Below are 25,873 nucleotides of genomic sequence, written 5' to 3'. Positions count from 1 at the left end.
GTTAAGAGCACCTGTACAATCGCCATGGAGACACTGCCAGCCCACTTGACTGCTGGTTTGAGAGATCCGGTCAGGACAAAAATGTCCTATGCGTTTCCAAATGTGGGCAGTGACATTTGATCAGGGCTTATTAATTTGTCATTGAGTGCAGTATGAGAGTGTGCCAAGGGGAATGAGGCAGAGTAGTTTATGAGTGGACTCACAGCAGAGCAGTGAATGAGTGGAGTCACATACAGAGAGTAACAGTGGCCCCTGACCTTTCTCACAAACACACACACACACACAAACCATCTTTCTCGATCCATTCTCACCCTCCCCCATGCAAACACACAACTCCATTTATCATCGTCTAAAAGGTCACCATTTTTCCCGGGTTGGCACTCCACACTATTTATCATTTTATGCACAAACAAATGGCAAATTTGTGCCACATAAATATGTATTAGCGATTAATAATTTCCCCCATCTCACGCTCTGCCAAACGCATGCAAGATTAGCGCTGCTGGGAACTACAGCCCTCCACCCCGACCACACGCACTCCACATACACCACCCTGCACCTCCTCCATATAACCTCCACCCACTCCCCATACACCATCCTATGTCACCAGCTGTCACCAGCTTTAATGCGGGGACACTGCTTCAGTATGCAATAGTTGTGCAGGAGACAGGTTATTTATTTACAGCACACACAATCTTGAAATCACTGCAAATGCTGTGTTCTGTACATACTGCCGTTCCTGTGACTTTTTTTAGGAGCACAGTTCCACTCTTCATAAATCACCCTGGTTAAGCGTGTCTGCAAGCAACAAAACATACTGTGTTGTATCACTAATAGATGGGTGCCAAAGGAGTTTTTCCTGCTAAAGCAACAATGCAGTAAACAACTGTCTATGTATTCCTGAGAAACACAGCAGTATAAAATGCAGGAACACTGCCCCAGTCACTCCTTGTTGCATACAATACAGGGACAGTGTTTCAGTCAGGCAGGATCTGACAGCAGAAACATTCCTGGAATCTGAGTGTTTTCCTCTCGGTGTGAAACTGGACAAAGATGGCGTTTGTGGGAGAGCAAGGGGGTCAGATGGTTCTGCTAATGTCTTAACGAGATAAAGGGCTGCAAATGACTTTTTTGAAAAACAAAAATCAAAACACAAAATAATTACTGCGCCGGACTGACGTGCAGGGATTGCTCCGTACGGACACAGACGTGCTACAGTTTCTGTAACAAAAGGGCTTCAGTTCCCTAAAAATAGCCCTGGTCCTGCTCCAGATAAAAGCAAACACTGAATCCTGTGCCTGTCGGACAGAGAAGAAGTGATGTGCAGGATCACTCTGCAAGACGGAGATCTATGCACCACTCACTCAACACACAGCCCTTCCTTGGTCATGTGACACAGGCTGATCTATTGATACCTGGTCCAGTCATGAGACATATCCAAACCTGTCAAAAGGTGAGGTGGTCACATTACTGTGGTTATTTTGCAAATCTCTTTAGTCACGGCAACTAAACGACCATTGGTTTGTACAATTGCAAAACGTAAAATAAGCTTCTAATTCACAATTACAAAAACGTCTAACACATCCATGGCTTGTCATATTCAACATTAGATGCCATCTGTCTTCAGTTCACACAAAAGTACTGATGCAGAGCAAAGGTACCATTTCAGCACAGATATAGAGACAACCTGAAAGGGGGAAGTCCTGGAAGGTAGTGAACTGAACAGGAGAGTCCCAGCATAGCCCTGCCTAAAAACCAAGGACTGGGACATCACCACAAGCCCCTTCCTGGATGTGGAATGACTGTCTTCATCACTCTCCCTCAGCTTGAGCTACTCACTAGCACTGAGCCAATCAGCCTGGGATTGCGAGCGACCACAACAACCTTTCTGGAAGCGCTTTAGACTTAATACTTTAGATTCTGCCACTACATGAATACAGTAAATACAGCTAAAACCATGATAAAATATATTTTGGTTCTCAAACAATAACAAGTGTACTGATCCCCAACTTTCCTCCCAGAGGTACAACATGTCAGCACAGCCAAAACAAACACACACACACACACACCACTCAGTGAGTATTCCGTCGTCTTGTGGATTTATCTCTGCGACAAATGCCAGAGACCTCACACCACTCCCACCATGTGCCAACACTTCAGAGTGCATCCCTCTGTCCGCTGCAAAAATGCAGCAGCAAGCCATCATCACCACGGCTCTCAGAGCCCTTCACAAAGAAGCAATCAAACTCCATCTCCATAATTAGCAGGAAAGGCCATTTGCTTTTGTTCTTCAAATGAAATCAGATCGCATATCACTTTCGCCCCAGTCTAGCACACAGGTTAGCATCCTGGACCAGAGACAAACCTCCTGGAGCAAAAAATACATGGAAAACCGCCCGTTAGTAAACATCTCTTGTCTTGTTATTCTGGCGGTTTCAAGTAAAGAAGAAAGTCAGAGAGTGAAAATCTGCACTCACCCTCCTGGGGAAGACAGATTGAGCAGGTCTGGGTCCTGGGGAGGTCAGTTCTCTGGTATACTGCTCTGGGAGGGGAGGGTCCTTCCTGCAGGTGGTATTTACGCTAAATGGCACTGTTAAGAATGGGATATTGAACAAATGTTTCTATCACTTTGCATTACCCTCTGCCTTTACTGAGCAGGGTAATTAGAATGGACAAGAAAGCAAGGAAATTACATATTTACATCAATGCAGAGGTGCAGTTCTGACACCTCAAAAAAACTAACTCAGGGAAGCACCCGAGGGTGCAGGTTTCCAGAGCCACTCAGTGCCCCCTGTTTCACAGTGGAGTAGAGGTAAAGCGTGTGTGCTCACATCCCCTCACATCTCCCCACTTTTGATCAGGATGCCACACCAAAATGCACACCACGCTCTCCTCTCCGTTTCGTTAAAGATTTCTTCTTGGTCCACAGCTCTGTGTTCCGAATGTCATCTCTTCTATCAAAAACTGCACGAGGTAATGAAATGGTATAACGATATTTAGACTCAATCCCTGAAGTCTGAGTAGGCTGGGTGACCGAAAGGTATGGATGGGGTGTGGAGTGTGCTTCTTTTGGAAGTGATTGCGGATCATCTGTGGACATATCCTACTGAATCACTTCCTGACGTATTCTACCAAACCATAGCTTCAAGCCCTTAACCACCTGATGATGACCCTAGACCAGTCAGAACTGGCCATTCTTAGGATATCTTACTAGAGCTCCTGTCTGATAACCCAGGGCCCGCACATCTGCAGTCAGCAGGGAACTGCAGAGGGCATTCCTGAGGCTAATGAAGGAGGTTTTGATCAAACCAATTATAGGCTATTTTGTTTTTTAAGCAAACAGACACAACTCTAATTGCCTCTTTTCCATAATAAAGGGGGGATGTTGAAAGGAAGGATCAGACACAGGTCCTCAGTAAGAATCTTATTACATATCAGACAATTTCACACACACGCACACACACAAGCACTCATATGCAAATGCACACGCACATACAAACAGACTAAATCTTGACAGGAATGATCATTTGGCCACTGGCATGAATTCAGTCCTGTTATAATTACCGTATGTCAATGTGTTTGGGTGTTCAAGTGTATAGTATGCACAGCGAGTGTGATATTGCTGTTGAAGGTCCTATGCTGTGTCTTGTAATACTGAGGGGTTCCTGACTTTTACTCACAAGAGGAGCCAAAGCCTTCGACTGCTTCGAGTGAAACAACTGATGTATTGTAAACTGCAGTAGTAGTCAGGGAACTGCAAACAAATGGCTAACGAGGAAGAGAGTTGTGCCTGTGTTCAGTCCAGATGATTTGCCAAATGTACACTGCGACTCATCAATTGCTCTCTCCTTCCAACGATATTTTACATTTTATTAATGTAAAGTCACCCGGCAAAACTGCTGCCAGTATGTGAAGTTTCAATATTTGCTTGCGGACTAAAGTAAAGGTGGAAACCATTTAGACTACCCGTATTTTAATTCAGTTTGACCACAACAGTTCAATTCATTTTGGGTACATTGCTAACCAACAGTCCTAGTAAATTTGGTTAAAAGTCAATGCTAATATTTTAATTGTTATGAACTGATTCACTGAGTGGCTTGTAAGTAAAACCATTTGGCCACGGAAGAACAAAAAGGCAACCAGAAAGTCACGGGCATTAATCCGTGTTTGTTAATTTTACGTCTCCAGTAAGTGCAAACTGGCGCACGCAAAAGTGGACCGCACGCTTGACTAAAAACTACCCAAGAAGCACAAAACTCAGTTGCACATGATAGAGTAGCCTAGCTGTGTTATAATTCCAGGAATTACGGCCATAAAAAATCAAATCGCAGTGAACGGTTCATTTAGCGCGGACAGCCAGCAACCAAGCGCACGCAGTGAGAGGCATGCGAGCCAACGACACCTTTATGCACAAGCTCTCTGGTCACGCACAAACGTTTAAAATCAAAAATAATTTTCGGCACTTACCAGACCTTTTTGAAGACCCTCCTCATCAGAAAATAACCACCACCTAACAGGGAGTGGACGCAGGGAGCTCCTTTTGATGCTGATTATGAGTTGCTCTCACGGACAAGATGAAATCCCTGCGCTGGTCATCGGGTGGCTTCAGACAGAACAACGAAACGGCAAATTATAAAAGACGAAGACCAGAGGGTGGGGGAATTATTTTTGCTTGTTGTCTAAAAGTAAGATTTGTTACCTTGTCTAAGACTTTTCAGGATAAATCAAATAGTCTCTTATTGTACACTGAACCCCCTCTGCGACCGGAGCGTGTGTTCCTGGTTGACAGTAATCTGTTCTCCATCTCGCTTGTAAATGACACGAAGGGATGCTAACAGGGCGCAGGAAGGGATGTGTAATAAAATTCACAGCGACATGGCATGCCCATATGTGACTCGCTTTCGCAGCACAGAAAGCGAAATCCTCAGCGGCGCTGTAAGAACTGCGGGAGCTCTGCGCGACTCCAGCAAGAGCTTCGAAAGAGGGAGAGGAAAGTGTCATTTAAACCGGTGGGCAAAGGCAGAAGTGAAGTGTTACAGTCTTAATTATTCACTCGTCTCTGCCTTCCGCTGCTCTGAATTTCCACCCAATCAAGGTGCTGTCCGAAGGGTCAATCTCCCCCAGGTGCGCCTCCAAAAGCGCAACAACTCCAATCCAATAATGTCATCCCAATTCCTTTCACCATTTAAGTCCATTACTCCCTGATTCTGTGCGATGCGCAGGTTACGGTATTCTACGTTTGTAAAATATGTCTAAAGTATATAAGACTATAAGGATGGCACTATTTATATTTGCGTGTCAGTAATTTTATGCAAGCCTATTCTATCTCATTCCGCCTGGTCAGTAAAACTGTCTACCGATGGATGTCCGAATTAACTGTATATTTTTTTAAATGTTCATTTGAAAGATCTTACAGGATATAAATATGACAAAACTGGATTCAGATGTACGATAAAAATGAAATTACTTTAGAAATTGTAACAAGTTCTCTTAAATTGCTAACTTTTTCGATTTTATTGGGTGATGTTGTATCAAGTTTGTCATGTCATTTTGAAAGAAGCATTAAAAAGTATCTGCTCCATGTGTCCCGTCAATGAAAATTCAGCGTTGTCTGCCCTCTAGCGGCCACAGACATGAACCGCACAAGGCGGTTGCAAAAGCAAGTCACAGAGACAGTTCCAATCGATCCCGTCGTTAAGATTTTGAGCACCTTTAGAGGGATCGAAAACAAAAACATCAAATGCTTAAGGGGCAAAGCTGCCTACCATGAACAGGAAAGAGAGTGTCTGAAGCACGCACCTCATGACCTTTCAACCTGTTAGGCTGTATTTCACGTGTGAATAATGCCAACCACAATCAGGCGACATTTCTGTATCTATTGACCGTGAATTAGTAGTAGGAAAATAGGTTCCACCCCTATTTTCCTGCTTGTGACGGAGCTTATTCATACTCAGTACCTACTTGTAGTTCCGTGAATGAGAACAATATTCCATGCTCCATCACAGATATGGCGTGGGAGGAACGATCCGGCACAAACAAACACAAACGAGATAAAGAAATCCATAAACTATGTTTACACAGCAGTTCACCCGGACACCCAGGAGCGGTGATAATGCAGATAACGAACTTCCACTTTTCCGTTTTCGGAACGAAATGAGAGCATTCATCTATTGCATACACTTCACATCATGCACGCAGGTGTCCAAGACATGCAATCCCAGGTGCACAGCCGCAATTGGACCTATAACGCCACCTGTGGAGCGAAAGGGTAGATCACGAGGGGAAGACAGAAGAGCTGGCATTGCCATAAGAGAACAGAACAGGAGCTTCGCAGAGGTGAAGGTGCTGCTGTCTTATAAAGCAATCTACATTTTTTTGTTGTTGTTATTTTTATATTGTGCACATATGTGTGCGAAAACTCTACATTTGAGGGGCTGCCCAACACAATAGACGAATTACAACTGTGGTGATTTCTTCCAGGTTCTTCCATGTGGGCAGTTTGAGGACAGAATACAGCTTTCACAATGACATTGGAGGAATTGTAAAGTCACTTCAGTACAAGTCTCTCTGAATTTCCCCAGATGATTACATCCTTTAAAGTGCTCCAGAAAGGATATAATAGCAGTAATAGCAAGAGGTGGCTATTTTGATCTCTCTTGCCACTGAAGGAGCATTTCTTTCTTTCAAAAAGAGCTTTCTCCCGATGGAATTCCTATGAATGTTACCCTGCTCGTGCTGTTGGAGTGTGTCTTTATAGTAGAAATAATGACATTGTGAGTTACAGCTGTGCCTCAGAGAAGTGTGGTCTCAACACTGCCAACCTCTTCAAGTACAGAATCAGCAGAAACGCTGTGCTGTGTTATTCAATTACAGCCCAGCTGTGCCGAGCTCCATCAGGAGAAGATTGAAAAGGAGAGAGAGTTGCAAATGTTTTGTGCTGTTCACAGAACGAGGAGTGTGCATAGGCTTGGTCTGCTTGGAATGAGTCCTCTAAACATTGATAAAAAGACGTGTTACAGCAATGTATTCCCAAAGCAAACAGAAGGGCTCCTTGACGGTCATATGTTTCATATTCTATTTTCTCACACAAATACCTAACCTGGAATCTCTAGCCCAATGGTTTGGTCCTCTCTTGGTTTAAGGATGATGAGTTGGTGCTCTCTTGGTTTCAGTGTGAATACTTGGTAATCGTGAAACTTACCTCACCATGTTAGTCTGACTGCCTGTCTGCCCAAACTAGTGCGTGTTGGTTGTGTACTTGTGTTTATGCTGAGGTCTCTCGGCAGATGGAGGTCAAGTTCTCGACCCCTGCTTGGGGATACATGGGGGTGACTCAGAGATGATACTACCTGGGTGACCAGGTGGCTCAGTAAAGGAGGGGACAAGAGTCTGACTCGGCCCTGCCATTCCCTGGGCTCCACCCCTGCAGCCACACCAGCCTAGACGGAGTGCTGTACACAGACAGAGAACCAGAGGGGAGCTCACACATGCTATTGGAGTGCAATTCTTTATCTCATTCTGCTTGAACAGGTGTGTTGATATCCAGAAATTTGCAGATATGGTAATAAGTGCTCTCTCTCTCTGTCTCTGTATGTCCGGCTAAGGGAACGGGACATCCGCGTTTGCAATGCAAATCCGTTTCCTCCGAGGGGGGGTAGGGGGGTGGGGGGGGGCAGGCTGATGGGGTATGTGAGGGCCCTTTGTGACCGTCCACTGCAGGTTATCGGCATCTCTCCAGCTGCGCTTTGCATACCCACAATGCACCTAGAGGCCAGGGCTGGGCTGAGTCTCACACGGCTTGCACTGACTGTGCCCAGATGCGCCGTGCTGCCGAGCCCAGAGGCCGCCTGAGCCCCGCCGTCTGCAAGGATACGCCGCTTGCCCAAAAGCGCAGACTGAGCCAGTGTCACCGGCCCTTATGGATCAGGACAGCTCTGTTGTGGCCACTCAGGAGAGGAGAACAGGAGGAGTCCAGGACACCACTATGAGTCACGCCCAGGTCAGTGAGGAGATAGATTCCCTTAATTTTCGCTGCTCCCTTCTTGAATTCCCCAGCTGCCTCTCCATCACAAACACGCATGCACTCTCTCTCTGTTCTTCTGCTCCAAAAAAACATGCCCCACCCTCTCGGGCCTCCCTCTCGCAGGCCACACCCTCTCACACCTGCCCCTTTTTGTATTTTGGAGAATTGATTTAGAGGATAGTTTTGTAAGGGGGGGGGGGGGGGGTCTGGGGACCACAATTACTCAGGATGAAAAACATTAGTCTGGTGTAATTCTATGCATTGTATAGCTGCTGAATTGTACAAATTTGAGCATATTGTCGATATTGCAAAGATTTCGAAAAAACAGAAAACTAATAATTTACGGACCAAGTCGAGCTCCCTCTCATTATGGTGCCATAACAGTATCACTGGAAATGACATATCTGTGTTGTGTACTTCTCTCTCTCTCATGACTCAGGACCCGTTGAAGGCCCAGCTACCTGCCCCAGCAGACAGGTGGGTGTCTAAAATGTCCCCGGTAAGAATGTCCCCTGTCCCTTTGCTGTCACAGTGCTGTGTGGTGACACACAGTAATACACTCACATGGTACGATTTACAGATGGGACAGATAGAACAATCATTATTGCCTGCAATGCTATCCGGAGCGGTGCAGTGATGCATTAGTAATTATAATGAGTGTCTGCGAGATTGGTGCAGATGTTATGGTCACAGCGGTATGCAGATGTGCTGTGTAGCATGTGGTCTGTGTCTGTGTGCCAGCCTGCAGCCGGTGTCTGCACCAGGGGAGGCGAAGGGCTGTCCTGAGGAGCCGGGTGTGACAGGTAAGAGGAAGTGACACAATGTGGCTTTGTGCCTGTGCTGAGGTTAGCGGCAGGTGTGTGGTTCAGCTGTTACTCTCCCTCCTCCCCTCCCACACAGGGATTGGCCGTGTGGCTGTGTCAGTGGCGTACTGAAAGCAGCTGGGGTCACTGAAAGGGATTTCACTGTGCATCTGTGTGCAAATATCACAGAGAAGTGCTGTGTGTGTATATCTGTGTGGGATTGTCACTGAGCATGTTGCACTGTGTGTGTGTGTGTGTGTGTTTGTGACAACTTGTGAGGCATCTAGAGGCAGAAGTCTTGCCTTTAAACAAACTATTTCACTCAACCTGTTTTAGTTTGTTTTGCTTGATTGACAAGCATGGCAAATTAGTTATTCATTACAAATTAGAAAAGTCTTAAATTGACTAGCCTTTTCCTAGTACCTATTTGCACTTACTAATATCCTGTCTGTGTGTTGTGTCCATGAAGTTCATGTACTAGTCCTCTGGTCATTTGCATGTTTGTTTATGTGTGTAATTTAACCACTCTCATTTCTTTACTTCCTGCATAACTATACTGCTGTGCTTTTACGCCTCTTGGGCAGGAAGTCATTACAAATGAGAAAGGGTTCTCAAATGACCTTCCTGGTTAAATAATTCCCTTTCTCTTAATTGACTTGTAGAAGTTTTCCTTCTCCATTCATTAGGAAATTTGGCAACATGCAGACATGTCCATAGCCAGCTTCACCCTGTAGATAGTTTTTCTCACTGCTGTCCATGCCACTGTAGATGGAGATCTGTCACAAGCAGTGAGAAATCAAAGCTCTCAAGGACCCAAGAAAGATGCCCAGACTTTAAGGAGACAATTTAAGACAGAAATGGTGAGATATGCAGTTAATTTCGCAAACATTGTGATCATTCAGAAAAATGCCTAATGCAAAGATACTTTAATCTGTATATTAAGGAGGTGTTTCGTATGGCCTAGATTAATTTTCACCGTGTTGTTGAGCCATATGTTCTACTCAGCAAGACCAATTTATTCAGAATCATACTTTAAAGGAGTTAGGTTATGACTTGAATATAGTGTATTCTCAATAGCCCACATGCGCACCCACACACCCACACACACCCACACACACACACACACACACAGCTGAGGATGGAGATTAGCAGTGAATGAAGAGCCAACAACCATACAGTTTCTGTGAGTGCAAAATGGAGACATTGCGTTTTCTTTTCAGGGACTCTCTCGCAGCATGGAGGTCATTAAAGAGCACAAAGCACAGGAGGAGCTCAGCGACGTGACTCAGAGGAAAGGTCACTCACGCTCATGATTTCTGTAGCATCCACTTACCCCTCACTGAGGGACAATTCTGCAGTGTTCACATACGTCTCACAGAGATTTCTGAGGCGTCCGAGTCCAATCACGATAGAGTAGATTCACACAGAGTAGGTGGAATGGTAGAGTTCAGCAGTGTCCACTTAACCACTCAGCAAGAGATTTGTGATGTCCCCTCACTTTCTGAGGCGACCACTTTCTTGCGTATTGAGAGACATCTGTAAATTTCACCTAGTCCCTCATTGAAAGGTGTCTTTCTTCTTACCCCTTTTCTGAGAGATTTCTGATTGCTATGGGACACTTCTATAGAGTGATGTCTGAACCCTCGTGTCTCCCCAGGTACCTCTCCCGTCAATTCTGAAGATGCAAAAGTGGAATTCTCCAGGGAGGACAGAAACAGGTGAGTAGGCCTCACATATACCTCCCAGTCCCATCCTTAGGACATACGGGGTCTGCTTAGGTATTAAAATCATTGTTTTTTTATCCTCTTTCCAGCTCTTCTCCAAATGGTACAGAGATTGAGGTGAGAGTTGAGGGTCTCTTTTGTTTCTTTGTCCAGTGCTTCTGTGCTCAATTGATCTGTGTGTAATCGATCTCACTGCAGCTCACCTAAGTGTTGTTCAGTGTATAGTAAGTGCAGCTCAGAGCAATGCCCTATATGATTCAATGTTAGTATCTTGTGGTGAAATAATCGCAGGTCAGCGTGACCTCTGTGGGCTGGCTAGCTTCCCATTTGCTTTGTGTTTGCTGTGGTCATCCATTTAAATCATTCAGCAACACTCTGACTAACTCAAGGTGAGCTCAAAGGACTTATCAGTTCTGAGCTGAGGCTCCTATCATGTCCAGTGACAGTTTGTACAAGAGCAACTGTTGGGAGAATGGAGAGAGGCAGGTTGCATGGTTCTAAAGTCCTGAGGATTGATTCGTTGTCTGTGGTTTGACCATGGTTTGACCACACATTTTATCTTCCTGTCAGTCTGAGTTCCACCTCCTCTCTCTGGGTTTTAAATGCGACATGTTCACCCTGGAGAAGAGGCTGCAGTTGGAGGAGCGATCACGTGACCTGGCTGAGGACAATGTCAAAAAGGAGGTATCCAGCTGCCAGGAGCTACTCCAGGTGAGGCAGTGGGAGGGGCTACTCCAGGTGAGGCAGTGGGAGGGGCTACTCCAGGTGAGGCAGTGGGAGGGGCTACTCCAGGTGAGGCAGTGGGAGGGGCTGCTCCAGGTGTGGCAGTGGGACAGGGCACAGGAGACCTTCCATTGTGACTTCAGGGCAAGATAAAATGGAGCTCCTGGTTGCTGTGTGTGATTGAGGCATCTGGGAGGAGGACCTCATTAGAGCAATGCTCCCCCAGACAGCCCATCCGGGAAAGGGCTCTAAGCTCAGGTCTCAAACTGTGCTGTTCCAGAAACTGGCGCCCCTGTGTAGGAGCAGTCACCAGTGCATGGAGATCATCCACAAGCTGCAGAAGAACCTGGACATCCTGCCCCAGTCCGTGACTCGAATGTCCATCCGCGCCGAGATGCTGGGGGCCATAAACCACGTAAGCCCCGACTCAGGACATTGGAGAGCACATTCTCACATTGCCAATGTGTGTGTGTGTGATGTCACTCTCCATGTGCTCTTCAGGAGAATAAGGTGAGCCAGTCAGTGGAGGTGATGATCCAGCATGTGGAGAACCTGAAGAAGATGTACACCACAGAGCATGCAGAGCTGTTGGAGCTCAGAGAAACACTGGTACAGAGTGAGAGGTCCTTCAGCCCCATCACCGACAGAGGTAACACTCAATACATCTACACTCCGAGAACAACACTTACCATGAACATTATTGAAATTAGAGAATGTGCCACATAAAAAGGTAATTCAGTCTTTCTCCGACTCCACTGCTCCCCCGGTAACCCTGAGCAAATGCCTGCCACAGAGCACATACTCTCTGACATTAGCAGAAGGAGCACTTGACGTTGTTGCTTTCTCTCCAGACGATTTCAGGAACAAGAAAGCACCAGGATCTCAGTCTTACCCCGTAAGTTAAATCTCGGTGCCATAAGGTCACATATAACGTCATGCTCAAGCCATTAGTTCTTCAGTCTGTGCCTGCCTGGATAAAGTAAAGGAGGCTTACTCCTGTTCAGTTTTGAGAGTTTCAGCTCTGAAGAGGCGCTATTGTTACCGATCTCTTAGCTTCTCTCTCTGCCTGTGAGTCACCCTGCCTCCCTGTTATCCTGCAGCTCAGGTCTCAGGGGGCCGTGGAGGTCGACGCAGACAGGATGGCCAGGAGGAGCTCCTGGTACGTATCACAGAGAGAAGCGTGCGGGTCTCCTCACTGCGGGTCCTGTTATGGAGGCGCCGAGGAGCTCCCACAAGTTCCTCTCTTAATCTCATGCGATGAGGTCCCCTTTCAAAGGAATACAGTGATAATCGCTGGGTCTTCAGATTAGCATTTACTACAAGAACACTAAGATTTGTGGATCTTTTTACTGCAATTCATATACATATACGTCTCTATGAACCATGATATTGCATCTTTGTACACCTCATGACATGGGGTAAAAACATGGTGTCATGCATCTTTGTAAACAATGACATCACACTCTTGTATAGAGAATGACATCATAACTGTTACAGGAAAGGGGCGGGGAGGAACAGCCTGCGGCCGTCCTTAAAGCGCTTCATCAGCACCTGCGCCTGGGTGGAGAATGACGAGCCCTCTCTGCTGAAAGGGTGAGGATCACCATGGAAACTGCACTGCCCTCCCACCCACTGAGTCACTAAACAGGCCACATGGCTACGAGCCCACACAGTGGCTCCGCCGTCTGAAGAAATGGATACATTTATATTAGTGAATGACATCAGTGTGTCCGCTAATGATGAACCTGCCTGTGTAATGTAAGTTTCTGCAGGAACGAGGAGACAGACTCACCCTGGGAGGAAAAGAAGCAGGAGGAAGTTGTGAGGAGGAAGTCCAGCCTAACAGAGCTGGGGAATAAACTCACATCGCTCATCATGCCTGCTAAGACGTCAGTTCAACACTTCTAAACTTCCAAACTTCAAACTTCTGAAAAACCTGTTCCAGCAGCTTTGCTTTGGGCTCCACTGCCGGTGGGCAGGTTGCTGGGCTGTCCTGTTACCTCCCTCTGCTCACTCACTCTTTGGAGAATCTCCGCCTTGGTCTCCACCTTTGAGCTGCAGTTCCCCTTGCTGGAGTAGCCCGTGATCATGCTATGAGTAGGAATGACTCTGCTTTGCTCATCTCTCTCTGACCTCAACAGCTGTCCTCTGAACATCTCCTTTTCTTCTGTTTAGACCAGAGCTGAGGGCCTGATTTGTATGTGCTCACCGCTGTCTATCTCTCCCCCTAGACTTGATCACCCTGCCCCCCAGCCGGAGGGGGCGTCCACAGCCCTCCCCTCGTGGCTGCCGGTGGCGCTGGTGGTGCTGGTGGTGCTGCTGGCGGCTCTCCTCGCTCTCCTGGGCAGCCTGGCGTTGATGCAGGGTGCAGACGCGGCTCCTGTGGGCACCGGAGACTCCTGGGAATCCATCCCCCAGCGGCTATGGTCCCGCAACGATCTGGGGTCGCAAAACTGTCAGCGGCCTGCGTGAGGGCCGGTGACCGCACTCAGGTGGCGGTCATCTCTGTGCCGGGGGAGTGAGGAAGGGGGGAGTGGCCACACCTGCTTATGAAGTGTGGAGGGTGAACGTTTCGATATTCTGACCGCACCCTGCGAGTTCTACTGTTGCTGGGATTCTGCACAGCTCACTACAGCATCACTGGAATGAATTGGAATGCTCTAACCAATCACGTCGCAGCCTTCACCGGTGCTCTCCAGTCACAGCACAGCCATCCACACAGTGTCGAACTGTCCAGGCTCTTAGCAAAGTGGCGCTGTAGGTAGCTCTTAACACTGTTATTGTTTGTGTCATATGAGTCAGACTGCATTATGTTGCAAGATGGGGTAGCCTTTTACATTTTTCATTACACTCATACAAAAACTCACCAAAGATTTTATCATATGCTAAAGTAAATAAACCATTATAAAATATATTAGGTTTGCTTTCAGCTTTAACTTATTTTATATTTTAATGCATTAGATTGTGTCGATTTCATTTGTGAATATCTTTAAACTGGTTTAGGTATGCAGTTAGTTTATTTGTTATTATCAGACACAGCAGTTCTTTCCCTTTATTAAATTCTGCTGTGTTGCTTATTTTAGTGAATTCATGCGCATTATTAAATTCCAGCGAGGGAAAGAGGGATTTGCACAATAAAGTGACTAATTATGGCAAAATCTCTGTGGTCTCGAGTGGGTCTCTACACTCCAGTGACATAGGCCTGATGTCACATGGGGTCATTAACAGAGAACACCATAGACAGGGAACACAGACAGAGAATTGTGAAAGAGAACAGTGAAAACCCACAAAGTTAGGCCATTAGTTAACTCTGCACTACCAAGATTATCTTCTTTCGGTATAAACTAATGCAAACAAGAAATCAGTTAGTATGCATCACTTACTTCACTTTCAGAGTCAAGGACATAGCTGTACACTAATCACATCAACAGGGAAACAAGTCAGATCCAATGCAGAGAAGATAAAAAAAATTCCTGAAATATACTTTTATTATTTTATAAAAAAAATGGGGAAAGCTCTACGCTTCAGAACGAAATAAAATACTGACTATCAAAATATATCCAAGCAATGTTTAAAAACAATACAGATAGCCAGTCCATGAGGGGTGAACATCTTGTTTTAACAGCCTTGTTTAAGGTCCTAAGTAAAACATGCTGAAGAGACACTGCTCAGGGGCCAAGACTATTTTGGTGGATCCCCCTATCAGAGCCTTTTCACCATCTAGCAGTGATACGAAGATACTGCCATCACTATGGATGAGTGGCACAGTGAGCCAGTCAGTGGAAGAGACTACCATTTCTTGGGCTGTTCTGTCACAGCCAATCAGCAGCGGCCAGTCATGTCATGTGATTGCACTGTTCCTGTTCCCTAGTGACATGCCACGCTCCAGTGCTGGACTCAGGAGTCACATGACTGTGCTGTGAGGTTGGGGGCGGGCCATCATGGGCTCACACTGGGTCTTTAAGACAGCCACTTTCGGACACATCCACTCTGCAGATGGGACAGGTGGCGTTCTCCTACGAGGAAATAAAACAGTGACTTAAATAAAGTGTCCCTGGGTAAAGGGGCACCCTCCGAACCTCTCCTGTGTTTTCAAAACTTGAAGGAGGGCTCTGTGTGTAACTGAGAATTGCACCACATGCAGCATGGTATTTGGAGTTTAATCAGGGTTTAACCAGAGCCGACCATATGTAGCGTTGCCATTTTCAATATAAATAAATTTTCACTGGAAAGATCCTAGATTGTTTAAAAGCAGAATTTTAATGTTTACCAATTGTATGAGATTTTTTTCATGTCTCAAATTTTTTTCATATTTCAAATTAAACTCTTCAATAAACAGTACCTTCTACTGGTGAAATCTGGAAGCATGCATGCACAGACATTTGTGCAGTGACAATTTGTGTGAAGGTTGGCAAGGTTATTTTATCTTCATATTTCACTATCATTACACAGCCAACAAGCCAGTTACCTTATAAAATTAGATATTTAGATAAGGTAGCTAGCTAGCATGTTAATTATATTCTGAATAAATTCTAACAAGCCACTGTCTGCCTTGTGATTATAGTCAAAGATTATCTGGCAAGCTGTCTTAAATTACCATTAATGCATTTTTAAATTGTCCTGAATGTGTGTACATAGTAAGGCCACCATCACAATATATATCGAGGTTGACATGATCACCCCCTTTGCACAGTGTTCAGAGTTGAGCTCTGCATCCCTCGAATGACAGGGTGAATTTCCTTTTGTAATGGTTTTGCATTTTCAAATTAAATCCTACAAGTGGGGCTCAAACGTATTCAGATTTAAACGAGTGAAGCAGTGCTGGTGCTTAACACAGGCTTTCACTGGAGTTAATGACATGGGAACATATATGAGACAGTGCAGCAATGGGTCAGCCCTGCCATGCTCACCTTCAGCCAGCGATCGATACACTGCACGTGGTAGTCATGGAGACAGGGGAGCATCCTCAGCTCCTCCCCTTCCGTGTAGTTGGAGAAGCAGATCTGACACCTGAGAGCGAGGGAGACATGACATCACTTCCACAACCACATCTGTTCCATAGTAGCACGATACACCTGCCTGTCTTATACCAATGCAGAGTCCTGATGGGGGATACTGAGACGACTCTGTCAGGCATCTGTACAGTGTCCAGTTTGGGGAGTGGAGGGGTCAGTTCACTCACTCTGTTTTTCCTGCACTGTAGGCAGGGTTGAAAGCCTTGGTTGGCAGCCTTTGGATCTCCCTCTGGCTCAGGCAGTTCTTGGCGATGGCTGTGCCCTGGCTCTCCTCGAAGGCCAGCAGGGCCTGTGGAGAGGCGGTGAAGCATGAAGGCAGCTGTCAGACCCTTCAACACTTGAACAGACATGGCTGCCGGGGGAAATGGCACACACACGCACCTCATAGTTGTTTCCCTGGCTGTCGTCGAGCAAGGAGACGGCATACGTGTGGGCGTGTCTGTGAGAGGAGCCGCGGGACCTGTGACCTCGGGAGCGAACTGTGCGTCTGCCTGACCTGCCTGAACATACACACACACACACACACACACACACACACACACACCAGTCTGAACACACATTCATAAAATATATACTCTTGCCAGAATACACACACATGAGTACTCTCTCACACTCACACATACACACACACACACACGCACACACACGCACGCACGCACACACACACACACACACACACACACACGCACACACGCACATTCCCGACTCACGAATGAAGTAACCACAGATTTCAGGCAGAACTCAAAGCTCTGACATACCTGCCATACCCTCCACTGCTGCTGAGGCCTGAGGAAAGCTGTATAGGAACGCTAAACTGGGGTCCATCACGGAGGAGAGAGGGGACATCCAGCTCCACTCTCCATAGTAATCATGCGGCTACAGAAGACACACAGAGTAATGACACTGCTACAGGAGAAACACAGTGTAGCAATACTATAGTAAGGCAAACACAGTGTAATGACACTCCTACAGGAGAAACACGGCGTAACGATACGATAGTAAGGAGATACACAGAGTAATTTCACTGCTGCAGGAGGCACTCACAGCAACGATACTGCAGGGGAAAATCAGATACTATACTGCAGCAAAGGCACACAGAGTAATGGCACTGTGGTGAAGAGACATGCGGAGTAATGATACTAATGCAGGAGACACAAAGAGTAATGACACTGCAGTAAAGACAAGCACATGGTAATGATATTAAAGTGAGGAGACAAACGGAGTAATGATCCTGGGGAGATGCAGAGTCATCAAACTGCAAAAAGGAGAAATACAGAGTAAAAGTATCGCAGCGTGGCAGTGACACTAGGATACTTACAGGATGGGTATTTGGGTGGAAGGGTATGTTGGGGGGTCTGCTCTGCTGCCTTCTCTGCTCCTCCTGCTGCTGCTGCTCCTCTCGGTCAAATTGTGCCTGAGAGCAGAGAAACGCCATTACATACACAGGCATTACAACAGGTGTCTGCAAGCAGTGACACACCTCAGAGAGGGCAAGCCAGCTCTCACCTGTAAGCTTCTGGCAAAGGCTTCATCTTCCTCCACCTGAGCTGAGCGAACCATGGCCTGGACGATGACGTCATCGTCCTCGTCACTGATGACGATCTCTTCGTGCTTCAGAGACTGCGGGGGCGGACCTCTTGACTTCTCCCTCACAGCTGTGAAAGTCACAATCAGAGATTAGGACAGATGCAACCACCCCTGACCCTCCTTGCCTAATAACTAAACAGTGATCCTCACACCCTTCCCTTACCACTGGAGAGGTGTCTGTCCTGGCCAGACTGGTGCCGGTGTGTCTCCTCTGAATCACTGCGCTGCAGGGCCCATTTGGCGGTTTTTGACCTGCTCTTGGACGGAACGGTCCCTCTGGAGTTCTGCCTGCTCTCACCGCTGTGGCTGCCGGTCCTGGGTTCTCTTATCGTCCGACCCGGCCCACTTTTGCTGGAACCCTCACTGCCTGCTTTCCCTGAGATTTGTGCAGCCCCGAGAGAGCGAGAAGACGAGGAAGAGGAAGACGAGGAGGGCTCGCCCCGCCACTGAGCTGAGGTAGAGGACTCTGCTGCCATCAGAGATGAAGCAGGGACAAACCCGTTTGACGGGAACCGTAGGCGGCCGGCTCCCCTGTTGCTGCTGGCCTCAGCCCCGTCCCTCAAGCCGAGAGCCGGCGGGGACAGCTTCCGTCGTTTGGGCCTCTGGTGCGATGGGGTTGTGCTCGTGTCACTGGGGAGCCCGTCCCGCACAGCAGACCCCCTCACCGCCAGACTGGTGGCCTCCTCCTGAAACCAGGGCACACAGGAGAACTGAGATGCAGTCTGAAAGAGGTGAGCCTTCAGTCTGCATCAGAAGACGGCCAGTGGTTCCGCTGTCCTGACCCCCACGGGAAGCTCGCTCCACCATTGAGGGACAAGTACAGACAGGCATCGTGCCTGAGAGAAGCAACCTCGTCAGGACGGGACAGTCAGTTACAAGCGTCTCTTACGAGCTCCAGAGGAGCAGGCGAATGGCATCTATAAGTAGGCATGCGATTGGAAGAACTCACCAGCTCTGGGCCTTCGGCTCCACTGGCCTGCTGCACCATGCGCCGTCGCCGTCTCCTTCTGTAGCATGCTGGGCTGCAAAGGCAACAAGCAGCAATGACCACACAGCCGTGACAACAGCACCCTCTTCAGACTGCCTACAGCCCTCACCGCGCAACATTAGCAAGCATGCAGCAAGGTTTTACCACCAGATATATTCTCGGCCTAATCAAGACTGGGCAAAAGTTAAACAGCTATCAACTTCAGAAGCTGTACAATTTACAACACAAATGCTTGAATGAAACCCCGCGGCAATCATTCTGAACAGCACAGCTGTTAGTGTCCAAATATTAGCTTTACATTACATTATTGCCATTTAACAGATGCTATTACCCAGAACTACTTATGTAGGTTACCATTTTTACAGGTTATCCATTTATACAGCTAGATATTTACTGAGATAATTCTGGACTAAGTACCTTGCCCAAGGGTACATCAGCAGTGCCCCAGTGGGGAATCGAACCGGCAGCCTTTTGGTTGCAAGCCCTGCTCCTGAGTACTATGCCACTGCATTAATGCTTTTGGGGGCTCAGGATCAGAGAGGCAACGTGGTGGAATTAAACTCATATACGGGTGCAGTGGTGTCAGCGGGGCAGTACCTGGGCGTCTCGGGGACGATGGTTTCGGGCGAGCTGAAACTGCTGCTGTCGCTGGACTGGCTGAAGAGCAGGTCCGTCTCGCTCAAAAGGCAGGCACGGTCCAAGGATCCCGGCGTGTTGGGCTCTCCCCCAACCCAGAGCATCCGACTCTCATCCCTCTCTGCATCACCATCACTGGCCATCACCCTACAGAGCTCTCATTCTAACTGCTGCACAGCTGGAGGGGACATGCACGCACACAGTCAGAACAAATCGGCGTATAAATTATCATTCACCGTTAATCACCATCCCTAGCGCCTACGTGCGTACAACATCATAAACCATCGATGGTCTACAGAAAAATGACAGATGCCTTTAGCACAGAGCAATGAAAGTCGTGTCAGCACTGTCCCCATGCATCCACGCTTTGTGACTTCATTTCTTTCCAATCATTTACGTCGCAAGTTACGTTACAAGTTCCCAGACCTGGTGTGCATTCTCAGGGTAGCTAGACTAGCTAGCTTTCAAATTTGCGAATTACTGGTAATCAACTAGCTAGTTACCTAGCTACAGCCATGCAATGCGCAGAAGTGATTGATTAACATTAGATACTAAGAATGCCATTGTACTGACACCACTGTACCTTAGATATGAAACACTGGCAAACGTAGCACGCTAGCTGGCTAACTAGCTGGCTAAGTATCGAAATCCGACTCACACCATGAACAGACACGAAATATAACACAACGATCTAAACAGAGGAGCTATCGCAAGAGCACGAAAATATTAACATCACTATAAACGATACCAACGACATTCTATAAAGTACCGAGAAACCTACGAAGACCTCCGTTGAAATTCGTGGACCCGCTCTCTGCATAAAATTTTCGCCGGGTAGTACTACAACTTCCCGTTTCTGGCCGCGGCTTCCGCTTTGCCAAACACGTGGTTGGATTCCAAAAGGAGTGCGCGTCAATAGCGCTAGTAGCGCAGCTAACTACGGACAGACAAATCGGGCTGGAAGACAGCGCTTCAAAATAGTGGCTAACTGCGCTATGCAATAAGCGATAACTCGTATTTATAATTTGTAGATACCTGTGAGATACTTAAAAAGACTTGATTACCAAAATAAGTATCTTTCAAAGCGTGTTAACTTCTGCTTACTACCGCATTACATTCAGATTTGCTGTATGTGGTCCTGTAGCCAAGCCCGTGTCCAGGAGAAAATAGAGGGGTGCAATTGCAATCCACGGGGGTCATCAAAAAGTCCTATCTTTAGCAAACGTAATAAGTACTATGTAGACATCGGGATATCAGGAGACAACTGGGTGTGTCAGTGCCAGGCCTGCCTTTAGCAGACAAAAGGAAGACAATGGCAAAACTGCATATGGATACACAAAACGTGACAATGTAGAGTTAAGGTCTTTTTTGTTATAGACATATAGACATCATCAACATCTCTTTTTCTATTTTGACAATGGAAAAGTGGTCAGTTAAATCTTTACAGGGAACTGAGAGGAAAGGGTATGCGTTGCAAAGTAGTGCACTGAAAAGGCTTTTCCAAGAAAAAGGTGGCTTTACCAACATCACACGTACAGAACATTCCATTCCTTGTTATTCCAGGAGACAGAAGCAAAATATTCTGCAGATGTCCCCTGTCAGTGTGAAAATACAGGACCTTACCACATTGCCACAATGCAATACAAAATAGTGCTATTATAAAGATTCTCTGAACAGCATGTGTAAAACAATTGCTTCAGAGGTTTTTAAAAAACCTTTCATTACCTCTTCATATTGAAAATGGCCGTGAGCTCCTGGGTCACACCATACATTCTCCTGGATTTGGTAGCCATCATTGAAACAAAGATCCTTTAGGCTAAAATTAATCAGCTGTATGGGTCATCACCTCTCGAGTTTGAGATGTTCTAAAGGTTTTGAAATTTAGGGTGGAGACACAGTCTGACATACAATGGCTATTTAAATGTCATGTTAATAAAAGCAGGCCATACCAAGTCTTCAAGAGCTTTACTAGCAAGTAAAAAAAATCTTGGGGAACCAGAAATAATGGCATGCACTGACTGCACCTCAGAGTAGCATGGAGCTGAAGCCCCAAGCTGACACATAATCCACATATGTTTCCAAAGAGTGCCATATTTATGAGCTGAGCCTCAGCATATTGATACTGTAGATGATTTATTAACTCAGTGTGATTACATCTTCTTTAAACAGATAGTTTTGAACTCTTGAAGCTCATAAATAAATAAGCAATCAGGAATCACAAACGATCAGAAACATTAGTGTCAGTTACTAAAGACTAAAACATACCAAAGATTTGCAGTCTGTTTGAGGACTCAAAGGCAAACATACCAAAAACACAAAGTAATCCCCAACCCATCTTTAGAGTGTGAGTAGAAAATAACACATTCTGAATACAAAAGACCAGAGTAAGGCCTGTAGCAACAGCAGTTTGACCAGGAATGCCATCTGCAGTATGTCCGCCACGCTGGGCCAGGAACCAGAGTGTCCTATCCACTGGCCACCAATCAGAGCATCCAATCCACTGGGCAACCAATCGTCTTCAGCAGACAGCCCTCTGAATATAAGAGTCCTTCATTGCTGGTGTCCTCCTCCTGCAGCCTCTCTCCTGACCTGGGGGAGCATGGGGGAGGGGAGCTGCCACCAACAGGGGGAGGGGGCACAGTCCGGGGCCTGACTGGGGGCTCAATCAGGAATATATACACAGGGAATCAAAGGCTCAGGGTCACAGGAGTGATTACTGTCTACTCTTTAGGGCTTCCACAAGCCTGCAAGAAGAAAGAGAACCAGAGACATTTAACACACTAATGACATCTTATACATGTCTACCATGTACAAGGACCACAGTTTACATCACTGGCTTGACTTTAAAGGCACAGACGTTGTTTGGATAGGATTGTTTAAAAATGATGTTAAGATACCACCTATAGTTCAGTTTATTTTAGGGCCATAGACAGGAACAGGAAATTGAAGTCGGTCAGCTGCCACAGGTAGTTTGTTTCTCTCACCATTCCATGGCCTCGTCCAGCCCTGTGCCTTTGGTTGCTGATGTCTTGAAGATCTGCCACTTCCTGTCCTTGAGGGCGGGCAGACCCAGGCAGTTGGCCACCTCGGTGGGTGTCATGGCCTGCTCCATGTCTTGCTTGTTGGCGAACACGACAAGAATGGCCTTCTTCAGCTCCTCCTCCTGCGAACAGCAAGGCAGAGTCAATCCAGAAACCCCATCTACAGTTCCACAAGCCACTCATCCAGCTCCACTAATCCCTCCCGCACTTCAGAGACCATAAATCCATATACATATGCCACCTTCAGATCTACAAGCCCCATCCCCAGTTGCCCTAGCCCTACTGTCAACTCTACTAGCCCCAGCCGTGTCTACTTGCCCCATCCCCACCTGCACCAGCTTCAGTCACATCTCCACTCACCCCACCCCTAGGTACATTGGTCCCACCCCCATCTCTACTAGCCCCACCTCCAGCATGGCCACCAGCTCAGACTTGGAGATTCCCATCCTGTCCCTGTCGCTGCTGTCCACCACATAGATGACTGCATCCGTGTTGGAGTAGTAACATCGCCAGTATGGCCTGAGAAGGAGGGAAAGAGAGAAAGGGAGAGGCAGAGAGAGTCAGGGAGAGGTATACAGCTCACAGGCCCCTCACCTTGCCCCTAAGCTAAGATGAAAAGTGGGCATGCCAAATCCCCAAGAAACAAAACATCATACTGTTGTGTGAGATGAAACTATGACAGTAGTGTAATGTGGCCCCTGAGGAAAAGCTTCCACAGCTATTCATATAATAATGAAGGTAAATGTAGCCAGTGAGCAAAATTTTAACTGAAGAATCAGTACGAATCATTTATACAGACTTCAAATGCATTATCTGCCTTGTTGCTTGGAATTACTCTAAGTCTTATGACTGCATAATAGATTATGATTTAATGCACATTTTTGAACCGTCACTGGTATGGACACATCTGTACCTGATGCTGGTCTGTCCTCCCAGGTCCCACACTTGGAATTTCAAATTCTTATACGTCACCGTTTCCACATTGAAACCAATCGCTGGAGACAGATGTGGCAGGATTACATGCAAAAGAAAACACACGACAAAACATAAATACAGAGAAGTATTCATCATTTAACTCAGCATTATACAGTATAGGAGGATAGCAATAACAAATATGTACCCTATTCTATAGACATGGCTGTCCAAGCCAAAAATATAACACTCAGACACACTTCAAAAATATAACACTCACACACACTCAGACAGCTGAGAGGGATACAGCATTAGCATGTTGCAGCAGGGCCTATGCATACCAGTCGGATGTGACAGATATTTAATTACACCTTGCACATTGATTTGACAGCAATGTTGAGTCATATGGTGTATTTCAGTCAATCAGATGTGTGGAGTGACTGTGCTATTTGACCGCACAAGTAAAAAAAAAAGTCTCACTTGTCTTTTTGCTTGTATTACAATTTGTACAGTGACTGAGTGAAACTCACTTTTGGTCATATTTTCAAAAATATTTGTAAGATAAACTTAGGAACGGTTCACATAACAGCCACTCACAACCAATCAGAAGCATGTGTACCTTATAAGTGAATGGAATGTAATGATGTTGACCTAACTGGGAGCAGTGTTAAAGAGAGGGACTGGTGGCTAACATTACATACTCGGGATGGTGGTGACAACCTCCCCGACCTGCAGTCTGTAAAGAATAGTGGTCTTTCCTGCGCCATCCAGACCCAGAATCAAGATCCTCATCTCTCTGGTGCCGAACAGGCTGGAGAAGAGACTGGAGAAAAACCCACCTGAAGGGAGAGAGGATAGTCAAAGGGCGCCTGCGCAGAAACATATTTACATCGGCTGCAATGGGAGAGAAACTGAAGAGTCGACGCTTACATTGCTCAAGACTGGGAATTTATCTGTTTGGCGTAAGACAAACAATCAGTCTCACATAAGGCACTTTACCTTTGACACTAAATATTAGCTGCTAACAACACCCGGTAGGGATTTCTTTCCCGGAGATTATTCCCCAAAATTTCGGACACAGGATGTTTGTCTCCTTCCGTATCCTGATCACTGCTAAAGATTCACAGGACTACACTGATGACATCCAACCAGGAACCAAACTATATGACTAAATGCATAATGTATACATATTCCAGTTTCGTTCATACAGTAAAACACGACAATAATATTATCGATGTGACAATTCTACACAACTGGTAACACAATTAAGTCGTTGGCTATTTAACTTAGCTTCTTTCCTAGTGGTTGGAATCGGAATATAGTTCAATCACAACATGCGGAAAGGAATTTGTTTCGTTGATCTTAATAACGTAACAAGAAATATCAATAATGTGTAGCTATCCACATAAAGGTGCCATTGCTAACTAATACATTTAACGTGGCAACAGGGTCTTTATAGATAACTTGACAACTTTTATCGATTGACAGTCAGCTAGCTAGCTACCTTGATTAGCTGAGGTAGCTAGCGTGATACGTTAACTCGCACCCACGAAATTCCTAATTAGTTAATTAAGTTAGATACCTCAGCACAAAGCCTTGGTAACTAAACATACTTATGGTCGAAAAAATTATGTTGCAACAACAACGCAAATGCGTATTTATAGTGTTTTAAGTCTTACCCATGTCTGTTCAGGTTCCTGCTTCGGATCCTTTCAGCTGTTTCTGCCTTGCAGTTCTGGGCCAGAGTGACGTGTCACTGAGGAAAGTTATCTTTTGATTTACGATGTTCAGATTCCAGAGTAATTCTGAAGACGCTAAAAGGCATCCAATGTCTCTCATATATATACGATTACAATTTTGTGTTCTCTACGTTTTATTCACCCCAATATTTAAAAACATCAAGTACAACTTTGAAATATGTGAAGGAATGTGCTTCTCATTTCAAGTAAATATTTATTTCCGTACACGCAACGAGATATGACGAAATTGGCGCCTGCTAATTACCGTAATACAACTAGCACGTAGATCTTCGAATAAGGGCGCACTTGAATACTACTGTATGGTGGCAGTTCTTGCATATATTTTGGATACTCAGAGACCATTTTATTCCATAAACAAAACTGATTCCCCAAACATCGGCATTTTCTGTTCTAAACAAGTCACAAGCACTGCTTTCCTTCCCCATATATGTGATTTTACATAACTGCCATGTTCAGGAGAAGCACCACCATACACCAGGCTGGCAGGTTTGTCTTTTCGGCCTAACTGGCTGAAATGACATTGATTTCAGACTGACTTGTGGAATTGAAAAGACAGCTGGTACTTTGGCCTTTTGCGTATTTTCCCAAATGGCATCAATTTACATGAATTTTAAGTTTCAATTCAACAATTAAAATCAACCATGAGAAACAGCGGGTGGAA

At 46.1% G+C, this 25,873-nt stretch overlaps 4 protein-coding genes across 6 annotated transcripts in view; 1 reads left to right on the top strand and 3 right to left on the bottom strand.

Moving 5' to 3' along the window:
• The window catches only part of LOC118771989 (transcription factor SOX-5-like), a 44,047-nt gene extending 39,164 nt beyond the window's left edge, over positions 1–4,883 (bottom strand). The window contains exons 1-3 of one of the 2 annotated variants that reach the window (XM_036520205.1): positions 4,700–4,883; positions 4,468–4,603; positions 2,478–2,590 (exon numbers count right to left, since the gene is read on the bottom strand). Coding sequence is in view for 1 of the 2 variants with exons in the window: in XM_036520204.1 (XP_036376097.1) it covers positions 4,468–4,493 (26 nt within the window). In the remaining variant the exon portion in view is untranslated. The remainder of the gene's footprint in view (positions 1–2,477; positions 2,591–4,467; positions 4,604–4,699) is intronic. The other variant, XM_036520204.1, reaches the window with a different exon arrangement.
• A 7,213-nt stretch (positions 4,884–12,096) lies between these two features.
• Positions 12,097–13,745, top strand: LOC118771697 (inositol 1,4,5-triphosphate receptor associated 2-like). The gene is made up of 5 exons (XM_036519705.1): positions 12,097–12,168; positions 12,374–12,432; positions 12,771–12,866; positions 13,037–13,162; positions 13,505–13,745. Exons 2-5 carry the CDS (start codon positions 12,413–12,415, stop codon positions 13,743–13,745), a joined length of 483 nt encoding a protein of 160 aa, XP_036375598.1. The 5' UTR covers positions 12,097–12,168; positions 12,374–12,412.
• Positions 13,746–14,788: 1,043 nt separating this feature from the next.
• On the bottom strand, positions 14,789–20,343 carry si:ch211-59o9.10 (uncharacterized protein LOC561841 homolog). 2 transcript variants are annotated; one of them, XM_036520434.1, is made up of 11 exons: positions 20,281–20,343; positions 19,461–19,677; positions 18,825–18,897; positions 18,039–18,561; positions 17,795–17,943; positions 17,607–17,702; positions 17,047–17,164; positions 16,670–16,788; positions 16,456–16,577; positions 16,184–16,283; positions 14,789–15,289 (listed from the first exon to the last, which is right to left on the bottom strand). In XM_036520434.1, exons 2-11 carry the CDS (start codon positions 19,640–19,642, stop codon positions 15,221–15,223), a joined length of 1,551 nt encoding a protein of 516 aa, XP_036376327.1. In that variant the 5' UTR covers positions 19,643–19,677; positions 20,281–20,343; the 3' UTR covers positions 14,789–15,220. The 2 variants fall into 2 exon arrangements, with proteins under 2 accessions (XP_036376327.1, XP_036376328.1); XM_036520435.1 differs by having other exon boundaries at positions 20,269–20,332.
• Positions 20,344–21,249: 906 nt separating this feature from the next.
• On the bottom strand, positions 21,250–25,367 carry LOC118772010 (ADP-ribosylation factor-like protein 1). The gene is made up of 6 exons (XM_036520238.1): positions 25,132–25,367; positions 24,154–24,291; positions 23,454–23,535; positions 22,948–23,059; positions 22,484–22,662; positions 21,250–22,243 (listed from the first exon to the last, which is right to left on the bottom strand). The coding sequence occupies exons 1-6, from the start codon at positions 25,133–25,135 to the stop codon at positions 22,213–22,215; spliced, it is 546 nt and encodes a 181-aa protein (XP_036376131.1). The 5' UTR covers positions 25,136–25,367; the 3' UTR covers positions 21,250–22,212.
• Between the last annotated feature and the right edge of the window lie 506 nt (positions 25,368–25,873).

Source organism: Megalops cyprinoides, chromosome 25, assembly GCF_013368585.1.
Source record: "Megalops cyprinoides isolate fMegCyp1 chromosome 25, fMegCyp1.pri, whole genome shotgun sequence".
In the NCBI taxonomy this organism is placed as follows: Eukaryota; Metazoa; Chordata; class Actinopteri; order Elopiformes; family Megalopidae; genus Megalops; species Megalops cyprinoides.
The sequence above is the reverse complement of the archived record's forward strand: the minus strand, read 5'-3'. Positions and strand labels throughout refer to the sequence as shown.

Bases quoted from the DNA above. Each gene is read 5' to 3' on its own strand.
- LOC118771697 (XM_036519705.1), top strand. From the start codon at position 12,413: ATGGCCAGGAGGAGCTCCTG. The intron at 12,433-12,770 runs GTACGTATCACA...TAACTGTTACAG, and splicing joins ATGGCCAGGAGGAGCTCCTG to GAAAGGGGCGGGGAGGAACA. The intron at 13,163-13,504 runs GTCAGTTCAACA...CTCTCCCCCTAG, and splicing joins CTCATCATGCCTGCTAAGAC to ACTTGATCACCCTGCCCCCC.
- si:ch211-59o9.10 (XM_036520434.1), bottom strand. From the start codon at position 19,642: ATGGCCAGTGATGGTGATGCAGAGAGGGATGAGAGTCGGATGCTCTGG. The intron at 17,165-17,606 runs GTAAGTATCCTA...TGTCTTCTGTAG, and splicing joins TCCACCCAAATACCCATCCT to CCGCATGATTACTATGGAGA. The intron at 16,789-17,046 runs GTATGTCAGAGC...GTGTATGTTCAG, and splicing joins AGCAGTGGAGGGTATGGCAG to GCAGGTCAGGCAGACGCACA.
- LOC118772010 (XM_036520238.1), bottom strand. The intron at 23,060-23,453 runs GTACAGATGTGT...CCTCCTTCTCAG, and splicing joins GGAGGACAGACCAGCATCAG to GCCATACTGGCGATGTTACT. The intron at 22,663-22,947 runs GTGGGGCTAGTA...TGCTGTTCGCAG, and splicing joins AGCTGGTGGCCATGCTGGAG to GAGGAGGAGCTGAAGAAGGC.